Source organism: Orbicella franksi, chromosome 8, assembly GCF_964199315.1.
Source record: "Orbicella franksi chromosome 8, jaOrbFran1.1, whole genome shotgun sequence".
NCBI classification, from domain to species: domain Eukaryota; kingdom Metazoa; phylum Cnidaria; class Anthozoa; order Scleractinia; family Merulinidae; genus Orbicella; species Orbicella franksi.
The window spans coordinates 26,508,488-26,527,243 of NC_138152.1; the positions used below are offsets into that span (position 1 = coordinate 26,508,488).

The following is an 18,756-nucleotide window of genomic DNA, read 5'->3' on the forward strand; positions in this document are numbered from 1 at the left end:
GCGTAGCCGAAGCTTATGCAGACCCCTAAAAGAGACCAGTTTATAAAACAGACAAATAAAAAGTACAGTGACTTCTAATGATGGCGAATTTGTTTATATCAATTGAGTAAATATAAAGAATCAAAATTCTTTCTGTTTTGTTATTTCTTCGCGTGCAACCCTTAACGAGACCTTGACAGCTAAAAACAATGACATTTCGCCCAGAGCACCCTAAGCGAGACCAAAATCTGAAATTTACACCCCTAAGCGAGACAACGAGTATCCCTGCCCATTTGTCCATTCCATATGGGAGTCCCCCCCCCCCCCCCCCACCCCGGGTCGAAACTGTTGAGACAGTTTCATCAACGTTTTCAGTCCATATTTGTATTCTCAGTATTAGACTGGAACTAGCTTGTGATGGAGGCTCATGCGGGGGAATGTAATTAAAAAGAGATTGATTTCATTTGTATTTGAAGACTTTTTGCATTAGCCTCAGTTGCAAGCTAGTTCCAGCCCAATACAGAGAATATGCGTATGGTCTATTGTACACAATATTACTATATGATCAAACCACATCAGAGTTACCCCTTTTCCTAGCCCTAATCAACAGTGTTTTGGTCTGAAAACCAGCAGAAACAATTCCTGTGTTACCTAAAACAGCACAGCATGAGGAGACATAGGTTAATCACCATTCATTTGATAACATTTTGGAATTTAGCCATAACAACTGGAAAATGAAGATATTCTTGAATTTGTCTCAGTTAGTTCTGTTCACAATTGCAGAATGAATGTCAGGCACAAGAACAAGCCTATGGGTTCACTTTTTGGGGGCAAGTGTGGCAGGTCGACATGTATAGCTGCCATCAGCTGATTTATTTTCACAATCCACAACGTGCAACCAAAGGCACTGCCGTTACCAACGTACAAAAAGGTACAAAAACGGCCTACAAAAACAGGAAATAACCTTGCCAACAAGCAAAGGTCTGAAAACAGTAACTAATCTTGCCAACGAGCAAAGGTACGCATTAAAGAACTGTTTGAACTAACAACTACCAAACTACAAACTGCAAACTCACAAAAACAAAAATCAAAACGTGTGTTTCCCTAGGGAAAATGTCACATGACCAGATATAAATGCGCCGCAAACAAAATCGTAGCCACAACATGCATTGTCTTTACCTTCCTCACAGTGCCACTCACAGCCTAATTAATCCTTACCTTTGCACCTGTTAAACAGGCTATGTAACAACAGAAACAATAAACTAAGATTCTATAAGAGTTCACAATAAGCCAGTATTTTAATGATGGTATGGCTTTTAGATTAACCATTTCAGCCATAAGAGCTGCTACATTTTAACATCAAAGTACTTTATAACTATTATCCACCACGGAAGGAAATTCAACAGCTCAATCAACAGTAACTGTTTCAAAATTGTTCTTGTAATCAGCAATACATGTACAATAAAAAATATTTCAATTAAAAATGATATGTATTAAATATGTAGCTCTCTACTTCGAATAAAATTAGTGTAGCTTCAGCAATGCTGTGTAAAAATTAAGGATTAAATCTGTGCAATGAAAAAGTATCACTGTTTCAATGCTGATTTAAAATCATATTGAAGCTATAAATAGGGGAGCTGAAGGAATAAAAGTGAGGGAATATTATTTTTTTCAACTTTCAGTAACTCAGAGCTAATGAATACTGACAGGTCACAGAAAAATAAACAAAGAATGGCCTAAATTGAGATGAATCAAATAAATAATAGATAATAGGCCGATCTCTAAACCTTGTTATGCAGACCCAATAATTGTTAGAAATGGGCGTGGAAAAAAATGGACACCAGAAAATACAAAGGGCCTCATGAAATTAGTAAGAATGTCAATAATTCTGATTCATTGATAATAGTATCTTGGGAATTTATGAAAATCTCAAAGATCAAGATTTCTAAGGATCTGTTTGCTGGCAGGCCAAACTTGCCACCCTGCATACACTTTAAAATTCATATCTTCACAAATTATCTCGGACTACTTCCTCTTTCCCTTATTCAAGATAACAGGATTCACCTGTACATCTTGCCTAATTGCCTCATACCTGGGTGCCTATTAGCATTATTACACTAGTGCAAAAGATCAAGAGCACTTTTTTCCTTGCGCATTTGAAAATAAGAAACATTAAACACCAAAGAGGTGAAATGAAAAAATGGCACTTCGGTTAGCTCAATTAGCACTCCAGTTAGCTTAAATAGCACCCAGGTCAACAGTGGATAGCTCCCTGTAATAATTTGTAAGGGTTAATCCTTAATAAAGACACCTGTTTCAGACAGAGTCTTGCTCATAGTGGCATGTCATTATTTCATCTTTTAGACATGCCCTTAAAAATTCCCATATAATAAAACTGGAAAGTCATAAAGACCAAAGCCTGGGTACAAGGCAATTTGTTCAACCTAAACAGTATTTCAGCTCACATGTGAGCGGCATGCATATAAAAATGCATTCATGTAGGTATCAGCTTAAGGCCCAGACCCATGGTACAAAATTTTGTCCAAAAGTTTCATGCAACATTTGATTTTCACCTGTGTGGAAGCACCTAACATTGTTGCTCACAATATTTTCAGAAGTAGAACAAGATTCTACTTCTGCACACAATATTACAATAGACCATTTTACAGTTGTCTGCTCAGTGACCTGGCCTCTGAATGGTAGCGAGGCTGGAGGTGACCTTGTTTTGATACAGACCTCACTGGTTTTGTTGGGTAAATCAAGTTGTAGTAAATAAGAAAGGCAGAGAGGTCTGTATCAAAGCCAGGTCACCTTCAGCATCGCTTGCATCCATGGGCCAGGCAACTAAGCACAGAACTGTAAAATGGCCTATCTACAATCTCAGTGGTTAGCAACATGATGCAATAAGCCATTTCCAATGTGCCTTGTGCCTGTGTCAAAATGGGTCTGTGCGAAACCACCATGATTCATATGAAAATATGTTCTGCCTTAAAGTTCATAACTTTTCAAGCAAATCAAACTCATTTTCACATTTTCAGGTTTTGCACGAAGACTTGTTTTGAAACAGAGGAAAAAAGTATCTCGGAAATTGCGTATTCATTGGGATCAATGTAGTACCATGCATCCAGGCCTTCACATGTAAATTAATATGTTAATAACGATAATTTACATTCAAGGTGTAATATTTGTCACTATCTTTGACAAGTAGATTTCTCGGGAAATCTTATCCATCAATGATGGACTCCAAGGTACCTTTCAGGTGTTTAAGAAGCGGTGCAAACACATTCAGACCCGGACAAATAAGATTGTGCATTTCTGGGCAGCTGTGAGAGGTGTTGTCCATTTTCAGAGCCAACAGGTAAGCTTCAATCGCATCTTCGTGAGTTCCCAGGACATCCCTGCTCGCGACGAAATTCTTGTGCGAGCTGTGTTTCAACATGAGCTTGACTATGGCATCAATTTTCCTGATACCTTTGGCTTTGATTCCCCTTAAGATCTCCCTTGACGGCAACGAATTTTGAAAACGCTGCATTCGCTCGATGATTGCTTCCAGAATTACTGCATAATTCTCCGGCTCGATTTGATCATACAGGTCGTGTTCTTTGAGTTCCGTCAGACTAAGCCTACCAGCATAAAGAACGCACGCATCTCTTACACTCTGCAGTTTGTAATTTTGCGCCAAGATAAGCAGAGAAATGATATCTTCATCATATTTCCGCAGGGACGTCGGCGACCAAATCCGGCCCGCCAACGTGATCAAGAAGTCTTCACATTTCTCGACAATGGACGAAATTTGATACTCGTGCGCAAGTTCCAAAATGGCGCTGTAATTCTCAAGCGTTATTTCGTCGTTTGCTGGCGGATAAATCATCCACAGCAAGGCTTTAACGCTCTCTGCTTGTTTCCCAGGCAGCCGAATCTCTCCTTTACTCTTTTCTCTGAAGTTTGATGTAAACATCTTCTCGAAAACGGGCGACCACAACGCGAGAACATTGCGGTGAACATGGAATTTCTCGTCTTCGACAACTAAAACAACATCACTCATCTTCCAAGGCCTCGAGAAATCCAGTTCAGTTTCTGCCTCCTCTGTTCTCATACGTTTTGCTGCAGCCATTTCTTTTCTACTTCCCGTCAACAAACGAGTATTTCTGCGTGACTTTGTGCCGTGAAACACAGAACAGCGATCACGACAAACCCAACCGAAGTGATGAACGGAGCAAGACAAGTCGATTTCGCGCCGTTTTGCGTGAGAACAAATTGAAAGTGGACTGGAACCGATAATATTCAAGTCTCTTTCCCAGTCTCCTCTCCATTTTTAAAAGCTTTACTAATAGAGATCAGAGAAGCTTTCCCTTCTTTATCAATTCGCCCCTCTATCTTAAGTCTCTATCTTAAGAGTGGTTGACTTGGAATGAACGGATTGAGCAAAAGCGCAAGTTTTCTGGGAGATCTGACTCAAACTTGATGTAACATAAAAATCCAAAACATGCAATTTCTGTACTGGAAATGAATGGCGTTGTAGTGGAGGGAGGCTCTGTGCACATTTTGGGGTAAAAATTGTGAGGTTTGAAAGTCGATATGTGTTCGAATTAGAATCAGAACCACTCAAAACTTTGCCTAGAAGCGTGCGATTTCCATACTAAACCTATATGCCACGGCATTTTTACAGACCGGTCTATTTTTGGGCTCCTTTCCCCGCGAAATAGGTCGGTTCCGGTCTACATAAACGCGCATCGGGATAAAAAATGGTGGCGCGTTAATCTTTTTCATCTTCCAGTGAAATGGTGACGTCAGTTAAAAACTAAGTCCGTGCTTGTGATTGGTCACTGAGGTTCCTGCAGGGTCTGAATTCCCGGTAAATTCAAAGCAAAAATAGATCTGGATAGGTCTGTGAAAACGCCGTGACAGGAATATGGGGTAGTTGCACGCTCCTAGTGATGGGCTCCTGGTGAGGGGTAGGGTAAGGACTAGGAGTATTTCCACTCCCTTCCCCCCTGTGGATGGAATACTAGCGAGCCTATCGCAGGATTACACCCCAGCATTAAATTCGCCGGTACCCATTTATGCGGGCCTGGGTGGAGAGAGGAACTGTGAGAGTATACAGCGTCTTGCCCAAGAACGCAACAAAATGTCCCTGACAAGTCGGCTTGAACCCGGACCTCTCAATCTGGAGACGAACGCACTAACCATGAAGCCACCGCGCTTCCAACTTTTTTCAGTCTTTGGAATATTAAAAAATATCACGCCAACCGGGTATTGTGGTATTTCTCGAAGTATTTTATTTCTTTCAAATAAGGTTTCTAAAAGTTGTAGTTATACAAGGTCAGAGTGTTCAAGGCTTAATATGCCTAAAGCTAAAACCTGGTTTTCAGACGTAAGCGCAAACCCATAATATTATTCGAATAGAAACCAAACTGACACTGAACTTCAAACATCGTACGACTTTATTTGTTTACACGGATACGAGTTTGACTAGGGAAAAATGACAAGCAAATAGAAAATGAATACAACAATAATAAGTGAAGGAAGCTAGGTAAAAAATCAAGAAAACCATAACAAACACGACTTACAGAAATTCCACCAGAATGATAAAGTAGGAATTGAACAGATTGTGGATACGTACGCGATGCACAATTTGCTCGAACGGATTGCAAGTTGTATTTTAAAATAACGAAACCGTAGCTCTTAAATTCGTATAAGTACACGCGCGAAAAATATAAACTATTTGTCCCGTAGGGATATCATGATTTGCATAGGGAACGAAAATAAAAGGAAGCAACGTAAGAATGTTACAGAGCCCTTGGCAGAAAGTTTTAAAAAAGTTCTTTCAGTCGATCTGAGGGAGGCGCTGTGGCCTCATGGTTAGTGCGCTCGACTCCGGATCGAGCGGTCCGGGTTCGAGCCCTTGCCGGGGACATTGTGTTGTGTACTTGGGCAAGACACTTTACTCTCACAATGCCTCTCTCTACCCAGGTGCATAAATGGATACCGGCAAAACTAATGCTGGGGGTAACCCTGCGATGGACTAGCATCCAATCCAGGGAGGAGTAGAAATACTCCTAGTCGCTTCATGCTACGGAAACCGGATAAGCTCCGGCCTGATGGGCTACTTAGCCCGTATACAGACTTTGTCCTTTCAGTCGATCAGCGCCAAACTTAAGCCTCCTTCAGCATTTTTTAGCCTTTCTCGTTTCTAGGCGCTCTTAAAAACAAGTATCCTTTCACCAGACGCAACCTCGACGCAACGTTATCGTCCTTGGATGTGCGACGTTGTCAGCAACTCTGCAATCGAACAATCATTTCGAATCTTAAGATTACAAGATTCTACCGCTGACCGATCTAATGTGACCTGGGCATCATACACCCCTGGAACCCACCCCACCCTTTTCAAGCGGAAAAAATATAACTGTAGGGGCAAAAACGTGTGATCCCTCCTAATGTTAAGGCAAGAAATCAAGGGTCCTTCGAACTACTGTCCGCCTCTTTTTTTTTTTTTTCAGAATTCCAGGACAGGTCTTTACGTTCCTCCTTCTCTCATTTGAGCTCTTGTAGATCCGAGATTGCAAGGTAGCTGTGCACCGTAAGGGGGTTTAAGCGTTTCCAGTAACGGCAAAAATGGTTTATGTCCCGGGGGTACTCCCAAAAAAATTAAGCAGGGGTGTGCGGCCCACTTCCCAAAACCCTTACCTTATTTACGACCAAAATCTGCGATTTTTTGCTACCCTTATTATGATTTGGCCAAAAATTCGATACCCTATTTATGGCCTTTGTAGCTGGCATAGCTGCCCTAATCATAAGCTATGAAGGGTTTCTGTTGACGTTCTTACTGATAATGATGAAAAAGTAGCTTCTTCTAAGACTGAAACATACTCAATTCAAGACTAGAGTGCTAAAACCATACCCTATTTAGGACCGAATTGAAATGGCCAAAATCGATACCCTATTAATGACCAAAACGGCTGAAAACCCCACCCTTTGGGGCCGCACATACCTATATAGCCCATGTCAGAAAGTACCCCCCCCCCCCATGGGGATTTATGTAGTGTTTGCCTTCCTGACTATTAAACCACAGGGGACCCGAACACTACATCAGCAGTAAAAATACATATACTGTTATTTACTGGTGTTCCTTTGTCTTTTGTAGTCGTTTAGAAGGGATTTAAATGAAGCGAAGGTGGTTTGCAATGCGAATGTTATCTTGTCTGCCGCTCTTTAAATGTGACGCTCCGATTACGTCTCAAGTTTCCATTACCATCGTTAACTATTAACTTTCATCAGGGAAGCGGCCGCCCTGATGAGAGTTAATAGTTAACGACGGGAATGGAAACTTGAGACTAAGCGTCATAAGTGACAAAGCGGCAGACAAGATAATGCATCAGTCAATTCCAGCAGTGCCCATCCCCCCGGGCTAACCCCCGGGCATTAGCATTTGAAAAAAAAAATGGGCCAATTTCCCGGGATATATGGGGACACATAAGCTGTCTAAATGCCCCGGGGTGGGGACGAAGAAAGAGGACAAATGCCCCGCCCCCGGGATCGTCGCCTTCCAACACCTCCGCAGTTTTTCAATTAATCAGTGAATAAAACGGTCAACTGTTCAGTATTTCAATGCAACGGTAAGACTTCAAGGACAACAGTACGTGTTAGTTGATTCTTATCATATTTATTTCTTTATATTTGTTTTTAACAGTTTGCTAGAGGATAGCTGGGATTGCGGCGGACGTGCCTCCAGCCGCGAGCGATGATAGGCACCTGTATTCGCAGGCTACTTTTTCTGTAAAGAATCAATACATTTTAAATGATGATGCATTGCATTTTAAGCTCGCAAGATCTGTCTTGAAGATCGCATCATTTGAATTCGCAAACCTTAAGTATTTTAACTCCACTTTTATGAATTTAAAAACTGCTAGGCTAGTTTTGAATGCGACATGCGAAATAGTCGTGTTCACGTCAGTGATTGTTTTGTGATAAACAAAATATAGTTCACCTTGTCGCTTATATTTATATGCTTACAAGTAATGGAGAAATATCTAAAACTGAGAAAACATACCTTTAAAAACGTCTGCAAGTTTCTCTAGTCCTTGACGGACAAGCCATTGTTCGACAAACGCCTCGTCTTTCCTGATGAACTCATCCATGGCACTTTCCTAAACTCGTGTGTCGAATGCCCGGTGGTCGCCCCGGGGTACGCAAATGCCCAGCCCCCGGGCCGCGATAAAATTGCGGATGCCCCACCCCCGGGACTGACAACGTGAGCAAATGCCCCGCGGTTGCCCGGGGGGGGGGGGGGATGGGCACTGCTGGAATTGACTGATGCATAATATTCGAAATGTAAACGGACTTCGCTTCATTCAAATCCCTTCTAAACGACTAAAAAAGACACAGGAACACAAGTAAATAACAGTACATCTATTTTTACTGCTGATGTAGTGGTCGGGTCCCCTGTGATTAAAGCACCAGGTCGGCGCCTATCCTCGGTTTCCCAATCATTAGGCCACTAGGAGTATTTCTACTCCCTCTGATTGGGATGTTAGTCTGTTGCCAATTTTTCCCGCTGAATTAAAGTCTTTTAAATCCATTTAAATACCTCGATGAAGAGAGGCAATGTGGCATGAGAGTAAACCGTTTTGTCCAGAAAACAACTTTAGGTCAGGACTCGAACCCAGACCGCTTGATGCGGAGTCCACCGCGCACATGCGCACTAACTATTAGGCCCCCATGCTTCCTTGTGGTAATGTACTTTGATCATAAAGAAATAAAAAAGATGAGAAATGCATCCAGTCTTTATACATACTTAAAGAGGTGTTACGTCAGAATTTAAGCTCTCGCTGCAATAACCACTGTTCGTAAACGACATTTGCATGTGAGAATCTGACTTGAATTCTACAGATTTATTCAGAAATGCAGCTGTCCTTCTTGAAGTTGTCTTTGGGTCTACGTCAAGGTGTACCTCTTCCAAGTAACCATTTGTTGTTGTATTCATGGAATTTTGCTGTTGTTCAACAGTTGCTCCACTCGACGAAGCGTTCTCAATTCTAACAAGGTCCATCTTGACACGTTTACGATTGTTTCTCATTGTCGAGTACTTCAACGTTATCAAATGCTCTTCACCCTTTTTAAGGTCAAACAGTAGACGCATGGAAAACTTTCCAAGGGCGCCCAAATGCTGACTAAAGCGAACTAGTACGAAGATGGCGATGACTTCTGCCAAGAGCGCTAAGAAACAAAACGCGATCGTCGCGGCTACCGTCAAAAAGAGGCCACTAAAATGAAAAATACTAAGATCTTTAGGGATTGAATTTCTGCAAAGTTTTTCGTCGAAGTACATCTTTTCTAACATGCTTATGCTTCCGTTTTCTTTCATTTCCAAAACCACTCTCGTGATATCGTCAAGCCAAGGAGAATTCTTGGGCATGGCGAATGCTAAACCGTAGGTGTAGAAATTTGGACCGGCCAAGGTCAGGTTGCAATCCGGCATCTTGTTGGCGATTTGTCGCAAAGATAGGTAATCCCCGACAAGACCGTGGATTTCACTGTAAAGAAAAAAAATAACATATACATTCTCTTTATATAAATATATGAAAAATAACCTCCTTTGAAGCGAAAATATAAATCAATTATCGAGGGACATGAGCGCGGAATATCTTCCAGCGTGGTATTAAGCAAACTCGGTTAACTAGAAAACTCGTCTCAGGAAAAGCGAGCAGCTTACCGAAAGCAAAGAAAGTTGAGGAAAACTATGAACTTTAATGAGTAGCTAGTGTTTCTACCCAAATGGAGGTTATTATCATGTCGATTAATTATGTGTTCATTATCTTTCAAAATTATGCTGGTAGACATCTCATTCAAGCTGTCACTGGTTGAAATAATTCAGTTGGCGTTTTAAAAAATCTTCTATTCTGTTCTTGTTAATTACTCAGGTTCTTTTATAACTACTACGATTCCATATCTATGGTTCAGTTTTCGCAGTTTACATGATTTAGTTATGCTAATATAAGAGGTTTCCCTTTTCAAAAAAAGAGTTGTGCACTGCTATTTGGGCCTTATCTTAGAGCAAGGCATCTTATTGTAAATCGAAGCCGAAGATTCATTTAAGATTACCGATCTATTTACCCAAACATTCCCCCACCCCCTGTGCACTTACCCATTTTGAAGTCGGAGCGTTCCTTCGCGGAAATTATCCATCAGATTTAATTTGAGATTGCTTTCGTAAATTTGACGATAATCATAATTCACGTGATTCCTGAAGTACTTTTCGGAGATGCTGCCTTGTAACACACCGAGCTGAAAACCGTCTGGCGGATATAAAGAAACGTCCCTCAACTGAAAAACAATGATGATCAAATGAATTATTTGGACAAAGAATTAACTGCATATTACCTCGTAATATATGGAAGGTCTCTTTAAAGGACTCCGTCAAATCGTAAGCGGGCAGGGAGGAAGGGAGTGGTGGGGGAATAATCGGGAAGTGGGGGAAAGTAACGGCGCCATCCCCGGGATGGTTTAGGGGGCTGCCGTCCGCTAAAGCCCTAATGCAATACCTTACATACGGCTGGTGTGCCTGAAATTTAATTGACCAATCAGGATTCAGCAGGCGGGGAAAACTGTACTTTCCTGACGTCAAATGCATATTAACTGGAAAGGCATTGGTGTCGGGAAACTTTTCTCACTGGAGACATCATTAAATATTCACGAAAAGGGGTTATAATCATATCAGAATGTAAAAAGTGAGAAATATGAAAGATTTTGTGTCTGCAAGCTTTTAATTTGGCCTACTCGCTCGTCGGATGTCGCCAGGTAGAATTGTGCTCTTTTGAACAAAATATGTTGTTCCTCGTCTAATTAAACCCAAAATTCTCGAATTAAGTAGAGACTTAAGAAACTTTAGCATTGTCTCTATTTTTGCTGTCTGCGAAGAAAAACAGACTACTTTGTGTCGTTTCGGAAGGACAGCTAGGTTCTAATTGACACTCACACTGCGGGCGCAGCCACCGCATGCAAGGTAATTCACTAAGGCACTAAGGTGCTAAGGTGTGGGCAAGATATTAATTTCAGTATGGTAGACAAGTGTCGGAATGGAAGTTTTAGCCGAGTTCCGTTCACTGGTGTGAGACAACAGCTTGGTTTTTGGAGATTTCTCACACTGCGGAATAATTTTCTGTATAAAAGGAAAGACAAATGATTTTTTAGTTGAAAAATGATGGGTGAAAGTTTCAGAAATTCTGTTACAAAAATTATAACCCCTACAAACCTTTGGATCTCTAATGCCGTCAATTGGAAGTACAAAATTGTCCTGCACTAAAAAGGCCATCAAATTAGCGCAATATGTGTTAACAATGATCATAGCCATGAAGGCATACACGGTAGATACAAATCTGGCGCTATTACTGCGAGGGGCTTTCTCTGCTCCAATGTCCTTGCTGAAGGCCACGCCCCATACGTAACTCATAGCATCTGTAACAAACGGGAACAACAGCCTTTACTTGTTTTGGTCCCCTAAACCTCATGTTAAGCAGCGCCCACACCACGCCGGAGAAATTTGAATACGCAGCTTTCTGCCTACGGTTCGGCCTATCATCCACACATATCCGTCACGAAAAATGGGCTTTTCGAAAACGCTCTTCAAACCGAGGGAATTCGCGAGGAGAGATAGCATTTTGAAAACGGAGCATTTCGACAATAATTATGTGATTTCCTTCACCGAGTTTTCCTCAAAAACAAATCCAAAAGGACCGTTGATTGTTGCGTTTTCAAATTTCTCCGGCGTAGTATGGACGGAAAATATTTGATAAGTTTTCAGAGTAAAACCTCCGTTTTCAAATTCCTCCCGCGTAGTGTGGGCGGGGCCTCACGCCCCAGTTCTCCTAGACTGCGAACAGTCTCTCTTTTTCTCGATTGCGGCATCGCCGCTAGCATGTCACGCTCACATGTCACGCTCGCACGCTTACTTGTTTTGCGTTCTTCCCCAGGGATTTTCGAGGAAAAGAGTGACTACTCGCAGTCTACAGTTATCCGCAAAAGTACATGTTCATTGTCAATAGGGGAGTCATTAGCACTAGCGACTCATTTCCTGAGCAAGCTACGGAATTATGATATTGAAAGTGCACAGCACGTTTAACTGTCCCACGGAATTTGAACCTTGTGTACTGAATACCTTTTTACACGAAGCGGGTTTAAAAACTCAAAATTTTACAAAGAATGTATGAGATCATTCGTCCTTTTGCCACGCAGTCCACCCAGAAATTCTGCAGTTTTTGAGAGCCAACTTCTCCTTATTACACCCAAAGAGTCAATCATTTTCACAAACTACTTAGTTTCACAAACTACTTAGTTTCACGTCGACTTATGTATAGCATGATGCCTTCTCTGCCCAAAGTCGCGCGTTAATGAAGAAAAAATAAACAATGATTTAAGCAACCGTGGCACTCTACTCACCTAGCATTGTAAACCCATTTTCATTGCTTTCCTTTAGAATTCGATAATATCCGGTGGGACTTTTCCTATCCAACCACCAAATTACCAGCAAAATAACATTGCATGTTCCGAGAATCATTAGCCACAAGTTGACATCAAACGGCTTCAACCATGAGTACCATTGCACGCCTGTGTGAACAACAAAAACACATATTTACCATCCTTTTATGACTGAGAAAATAACGTCACCATGATTGGCTAACAGCAGGCCATTTTATCGCTAATTCCTAATTTACACAGCTGTGCAAATTAACGAGCGCGCGTTCGCATTTTTCCGAGTCATAATAAATGAGTAATCGTATGAAAGCTCGAGCAATTAAGTATTTACGCTACTCATGATTTGAAAATTCTTTCAAATCGCTCTCGGCTAAAAGCTCGTGCAATTTTGAGAGAATTTTCAAATATCATTGGCAGTGTAAATCCTTGATGGCAATCGCATTCATACGCTTACCTATATAAATCAGCTTAGTGGAGTAAGTAGTAGAGTGCAAGGGGTAAACATATCCCTGCGTTTTAAAGTTACCACATGAAACAGGCTAAACATGTACAGGCTTGATGTAGTCTTTCTCGTGACGTTAAACGTGTCTCAAATTGGACACAACGCAAAAGAATATACCGCAACTCTACCCACTAAAATGTCGCGTAAGGCAGGAGGAATTTGAAAACGCAGCTTGGTTTCTACAGTTACGCCTACCTTCCACACTAATCCGTCACGAATTAAAATACGGAACTTTTCGAAAATGTTCTTTAAAGCGGAGGAATTTGAAAACGCCGGCTTTTCGTTTTCGTGTGGACGGAAGACATTTTGAAAACTTAACAGAGCTTTTCGAAAACGATGGCGTTACGATAATCACGTGATTTCCCTGGGCAAGTTTTCCCCAAACACAAATCCAAAATGACCAGTGACCGGCGTAGTGTGGACAGAAAACATTTGATGCGTTTTCAAATTTCTCAAGGTCTGCGCAGTACGTGAGATACGGAGCGACTTCTTACAGTAAAAACCGAAAAACATGATATTGATATTTCTATTAAATCTTTCACTCTGAAGAAAGGAGATAGAGAACACTTCAAGTCAGAAAAGCCGTGGAAACCCTCTCCACCAGGCTCGTGTTCCCACAGTTTTTGTTCTCCCGAACAGTTCTCGTCCACTCGCGTTTCTATTTTACTTGGAAACTGGTCTCGATTATCAGCCACTTTTCGGAAAGGAGCGATGGAAATCAAGCCTATAGATAGATAAAAGTTAAATATGATCTATTTCTGAAGCAAAACTGCTTCGTACCTGTTTTAGAACCTCCTTCCTTCTCCACTAGAACATTGAGAGCGAGGGGAAGATGCGGGAATGAAAACGCAATGTGTTTGGCTCGTTTTTGTGTCATTGCCAGGCCTAAAGCCAGATCACCTAATATAGTAGAAATAACCAGAACACAATTTGTTTAGTTTCACATTTGAAATACTGACCTCCTTTTTTTCCTTTCTCCGTGTTCCCTGTGAACATGAACCAACCCTAGAAGAAAAACCAGCTCACAGAGATATAGAACGATCTAACACTCATTTGGTAAAATTCAGTTTTCAGCACGTAGCAAGTAACATAAACCAATAATAGCTGAAGGACCATAAGTGATGTAATTTCAAACGCACATTGCTGACAAACTATGAAATCAGAATCATTTAGCCCTCTTATTGCCCAAAGTCAAAAAGAATTCTTTTAGATCTGTGTAACATTCTTCATCTTCCTTTTTGCATTTTAATTTGTAGCGAAAGTTGGTCAATTCTGCTATACCCAACATTGAGAACATTGTAAACTTGGTGTCTAGTTTGTGCCGCAAGTTAAATGTCTGTACAATTTCGGCTCGATTTTGTAGAATCAGGTTTTTCCTATTTTGTAAGACAGGACTGTGACTGGCCTTTTCACCAATCTTTTAGTGTTCCTGAATAGGCCAGATCTGAGATGCTTTTTGTCTCTGTGTCAAAACGATTCCTCGAGCTCCGGAAACCATTCATATGAAAATGTGTTCCACTTACAGGTTCATTTTCATCCAATTCAAATCAAACATTTTATATGAAAGGTTTTGCACGAGGAACCCATTCATATGAAAATGTGTTCCGCTTACAGGTTCATTTTCATCCAATTCAAATCAAGCATTTTATATGAAAGGTTTTCCACGAAGACTCGTTTTGAAACAGAGGCGCAAGGTAACTCGAATATGGTCTATTGCCGATAGATTTTCGCTCTTTCAGTAGCCATTATCTAAGTGGAACAAAATCGTAAAAGAATCTATAAAAGGGTTTACATTTTTCTAACCTCTTCCGACCACCAGCTCATTTACGATTCCGTTCCATTTTCCCGTCTTCTCGCCAAAAATGCCATACTGTCCATCAGCAACGAAGTAAATTTCAGGAATGAAACCTAGCTCGCGTTCAAGAATCTTTAACAAGTCGATGGAAAATCCAAAACAACAAAGCTTGGAGACTGTTATTCCAGTTTTGTTGTAACAGAAGTAACCCCTTTTTAAGCACGTCATGTTATTTTCTAAAGTGTGTTGTGGCTCCTCGGATTCTATCCATGGAGGGTACAAAATCACAGGGACTCGCACAGTTGGTTTAGAAGGGGCCGCAAGTGGATGTACAACCTTTCCGTTTGGAATGTTAAAGGCCTCTAAAGCAATCCCTGAATATGTCTTTAGACCAATTGACCACCAGTGCTTCTGGCCATCGAGGTCCTGTTTCAGATTTGAAATGTCCATTGTAGAAAATGGCCCTTTGGATAAAGCGGGATCCTCGAATAGAGACGCTTTCCCTTGGAGGAAAGTGCCTTTCACTTTCCTAAACGAAGTAACAACATTTGCACCGTTAGTCCCTTGAGTTTAGAAAAGTATAGAGTCAATTTAATTCGGCCGTTCTTTCGAATATAGTCTTCGTTCTTGCCTTTGAGGTTAAAGCTTATTTTTAATTTCTCTAATTTCTGGTACAAAAATGAGCATTGGCCGGCTGATTGTTTGATAAGAAAACCGACCCATACTTTCTCTCTCTCTTACTATAATTAAAATTTGCAACAACTTAGAGATCAATACAGAGAGAAAAATTGACGTTATATATCAAGCACGAAAGACCGTGTTTAACCACATTTCCAAACACCGAGAAGAGAGTCGAAAACACGACGCGTAGCGGAGCATTTTAAACGTAGTTCGAGGTGTTTGGAAATGTGGTCAAACACTGTCTTGAGTGTTTGATATATCTTCTCAATCGAAACTAACACCAAGGATAAAACGGAGAATTAAAATCGTAAAAATCTCTGCCAATTAAGAGCAGATATCCAAACACCTTATACGTTCATGTTTTCCTTTGTTTAAACTTGATGAATTTGTAATGAATTTGAAGAGCATGGAGAATGTTGTAATGGCGGTCAATTATTGGTGTTCCCAAACAAATGCCTACTTGCACAAGAAAAGAACTCATATTTCTCACATGGGAAAAAGTTCGTTGTTCGGAAAAAAACCGACATTGTAGCCATGACGTCACGCGAAGAAAGAAAGATAGAACCACTTACTGTTTTATTAACTCCTGAGGGTCAACAACGGCTGGACTTGAAGAGAGGTTTAACGCACCGTTTACTGATAACCCAATCAGATCAAATGTGTCATACAGAGCATGCTCCATAAAATCATGTTCTGGACTTCTCCAGGGAGATATTGTGACAAAGCCAGAAGGCAGCACAGTGCTGTCCGATACCCCGTATGTAGTGATATCTGTCAGCAACCACGAAGCTTTACTTTGATTGACACCGAGAAATTGAACCAATCGGAAAAAGTCATCATTGTGAGAGTCCCGGATGTGGACAATGACAGCGTCGCTATCATTGTCACTGGACATAATTAGCTTGAGAGCGGTTTTCAGTTCCGTGGTGTTTTCCCTTCTCGATAGCCAAACAGTCCGCTGAATGTCCCACTTCTCTGTCTTTGAATATGCCAAGATTGCGTCTGCAAGTACTTTTCCTTCGTAGTCAACGGATACTACAAGACTGAGTCTGCGCCATCCCATTTTCTGCACCATGTCTCGAAGAGCGCAAGCGTAGTGTATCATAGAAGGAGAAGCGACCCTTGCGAAATCAGCAGGATTTTCCTGTTGTTGACGACAAAAATACTGCGTTGAAATGATGAAATAAGGCTGTTTAGTTTTCATAAATATAACAAAAAGGGTTTTGTTCGCCTTTTATCTTTACTGTTTATTATGCTGTGCAAGGTAGTTCCAATATTAACGTCTGTGTATGAAACCATAGTGTGTGACCATTCAAGTGAAAGCTATTAAGCAGTACTTTCATGTGGTGCTGTTTATTATGCTGTACAAGGTGGTTCTAATACTAATGTCTGTGGACGTACTGATGAAACCTTAGTGTGTGACAAATCAAATGAAACCTATTGAGCAGTACTTTCATGTGGTACTGTTTATTATGCTGTACAAGGTGATTCTAATATTAACGTCTGTGGATGAAACCCTAGTGGGTGGCCATTCGAATGAAAGCTATTGAGCAGTTTCTTCATGTGGCACAGTTTACTATGCTGTTCAAGGTGGTTCTAGCGTCAAGTTTATGGATGAAAGTCTGGCTGTGATCATGTGGCAAAGCTATATCACTTTCGAGTAATACCTTACCAGCACTCGACATTAGCAAGGCTTACATCATTTGCTCAACTTTGTACCAAAGGCTAGGCAATCTTGATATTGCACGCAAACTGAAAACTTCCTGCCACTAGGATTCACTAAGCAAAAGGGAATTGCGATATTGCTAATGTATGTTTTAGCTTTTTAACATATTGCCGTCTCGCTGACTCATCGCCTTCAGCCGATTTCCATAAAGCAAATAAATTTGGAAAGACAGCGACAAGTAATGCACTCCTTAAGACGTCCGTTTGTGCCACAAAAAAAGTACTTTGTTTATAAAACATCTTCTTATATCAGAGTTTTAGTCTTGTTCCCATGCCAAGTTTAATTTCAGTTGATGAACATGACATTTCTCCTTATTAATTAATACCTCGCTAACATGGTAGCAGGTATATATATATATAAAAAGAGACAAAACCATCAACTCATGATATTGTGATATCAATTTGCTGCCAACTTTTCCAAAAAAAAAAAAAAAAAAAAAATGTCATCGAAAGAAATAACCAGAAGTGTTATTTTTTTTTGACTTTCGCTTATGCATTTTTTTTTATTCTCCCGCGTAAAAAGATATATCCGTCCGTGTAGCCAATATCTATTTTCCTTTTATTTTTCCTTTTACTCTATGAAGCTTCCGATTTCAAAGTAAGAATAATTAGCAGGGCATCTTAATTTTTTTTCCCTTGAAAAACCAACCGGATGAAAAACTAAAAATAATTAAAAGTGCTTCGAAATTGTGTCGGGGATTGTTTTAATTTTCTGTCGTAAGTTAAGTGCAAAGAAACCTCTTCTCGATCTCGAGACTCAGTATTGAGCTAGTGATAAACAACATTCTGACAAAACATTGAATTTATAAACAGACATCTTGTAATTATCATAAACTGAATTTATGTCAGTCATAGTCTTGCCTTATTTGTTAATCCGAGACATCTAAGTTTTGAAACGGTTTTCATATAATTACAGAGATTCCTCATTATTTTTCGTCTTTAAGGTTTTTATTATCTTTTCGTTCCTCGTATTTTAGGCTACTGGAAAATACTGCAGTTTACAAACCACAAACATATTATAAAGTAAATTCTCCTTTCATAGCTGGTAGTTTTCACGGAGGTGAACTTTTCCTATTCAAATGCAATTCGACATGCACGTACAGTGCAATTCAGTTCCGAACCGCAACATAATAAATTAACGATTTTCTCCTTGGCTTGAAATTGTTTATTCCAAGCGATAAAATCATATATCTACAATTTAGTTTTAAGTGCTAAGCTACCGTCGCTGGGTAGACGAGAACCCACTGCTAGCATTAATTTCTAGAAAATATGGATTTAATTCTTTACAGGGTAGGAGGCCAGAATTGGATTAAAGAAAAATACAGTGAAATAATCCTTACCTGTGTGGTTGGAATTCCGTCCGTATGAAAGAGCCCAATTGGAACAATATTTAACCATTTCATTATGGAAGAGAGAACAATTTCGTGACTAGACACATGAGGAAAAATTGCAAAACGTAGCGAAGTTGAATGATCTTGATCCAGTGTTAAGATGCTATTGACAATTCTGTTGTAACTGACAAAGCTGAAATTCATATGAGCTTGGTTTTCCGACGAACCATGTTTATGATCTTTGCTGTATCGTTCAACGGCGTTCAGGACAA

General features: G+C 40.4%; 2 protein-coding genes across 3 annotated transcripts in view; both read right to left on the reverse strand.

The window, feature by feature from the left end:
* LOC145494566 (BTB and MATH domain-containing protein 38-like) overlaps positions 1-5,283 on the reverse strand; it is a 153,179-nt gene extending 147,896 nt beyond the window's left edge. The window contains exon 1 of one of the 2 annotated variants that reach the window (XR_014050268.1): positions 1,434-5,283. Coding sequence is in view for 1 of the 2 variants with exons in the window: in XM_081474062.1 (XP_081330188.1) it covers positions 3,203-4,093 (891 nt within the window). In the remaining variant the exon portion in view is untranslated. Of the gene's footprint in view, positions 1-1,428 lie in introns of those variants that run through there. The other variant, XM_081474062.1, reaches the window with a different exon arrangement.
* Positions 5,284-7,901: 2,618 nt separating this feature from the next.
* Positions 7,902-18,756, reverse strand: part of LOC145495157 (uncharacterized) — an 11,123-nt gene continuing 268 nt past the window's right edge. Inside the window, exons 1-8 of the mRNA XM_081474736.1 lie at positions 18,494-18,756; positions 16,001-16,572; positions 14,756-15,276; positions 13,733-13,852; positions 12,415-12,582; positions 11,231-11,433; positions 10,124-10,302; positions 7,902-9,512 (exon numbers count right to left, since the gene is read on the reverse strand). The exon at positions 18,494-18,756 is cut by the window's right edge and continues 268 nt beyond it. Of these exons, the coding sequence (XP_081330862.1) occupies positions 8,774-9,512; positions 10,124-10,302; positions 11,231-11,433; positions 12,415-12,582; positions 13,733-13,852; positions 14,756-15,276; positions 16,001-16,572; positions 18,494-18,756 (2,765 nt within the window). The 3' untranslated portion in view covers positions 7,902-8,773. The remainder of the gene's footprint in view (positions 9,513-10,123; positions 10,303-11,230; positions 11,434-12,414; positions 12,583-13,732; positions 13,853-14,755; positions 15,277-16,000; positions 16,573-18,493) is intronic.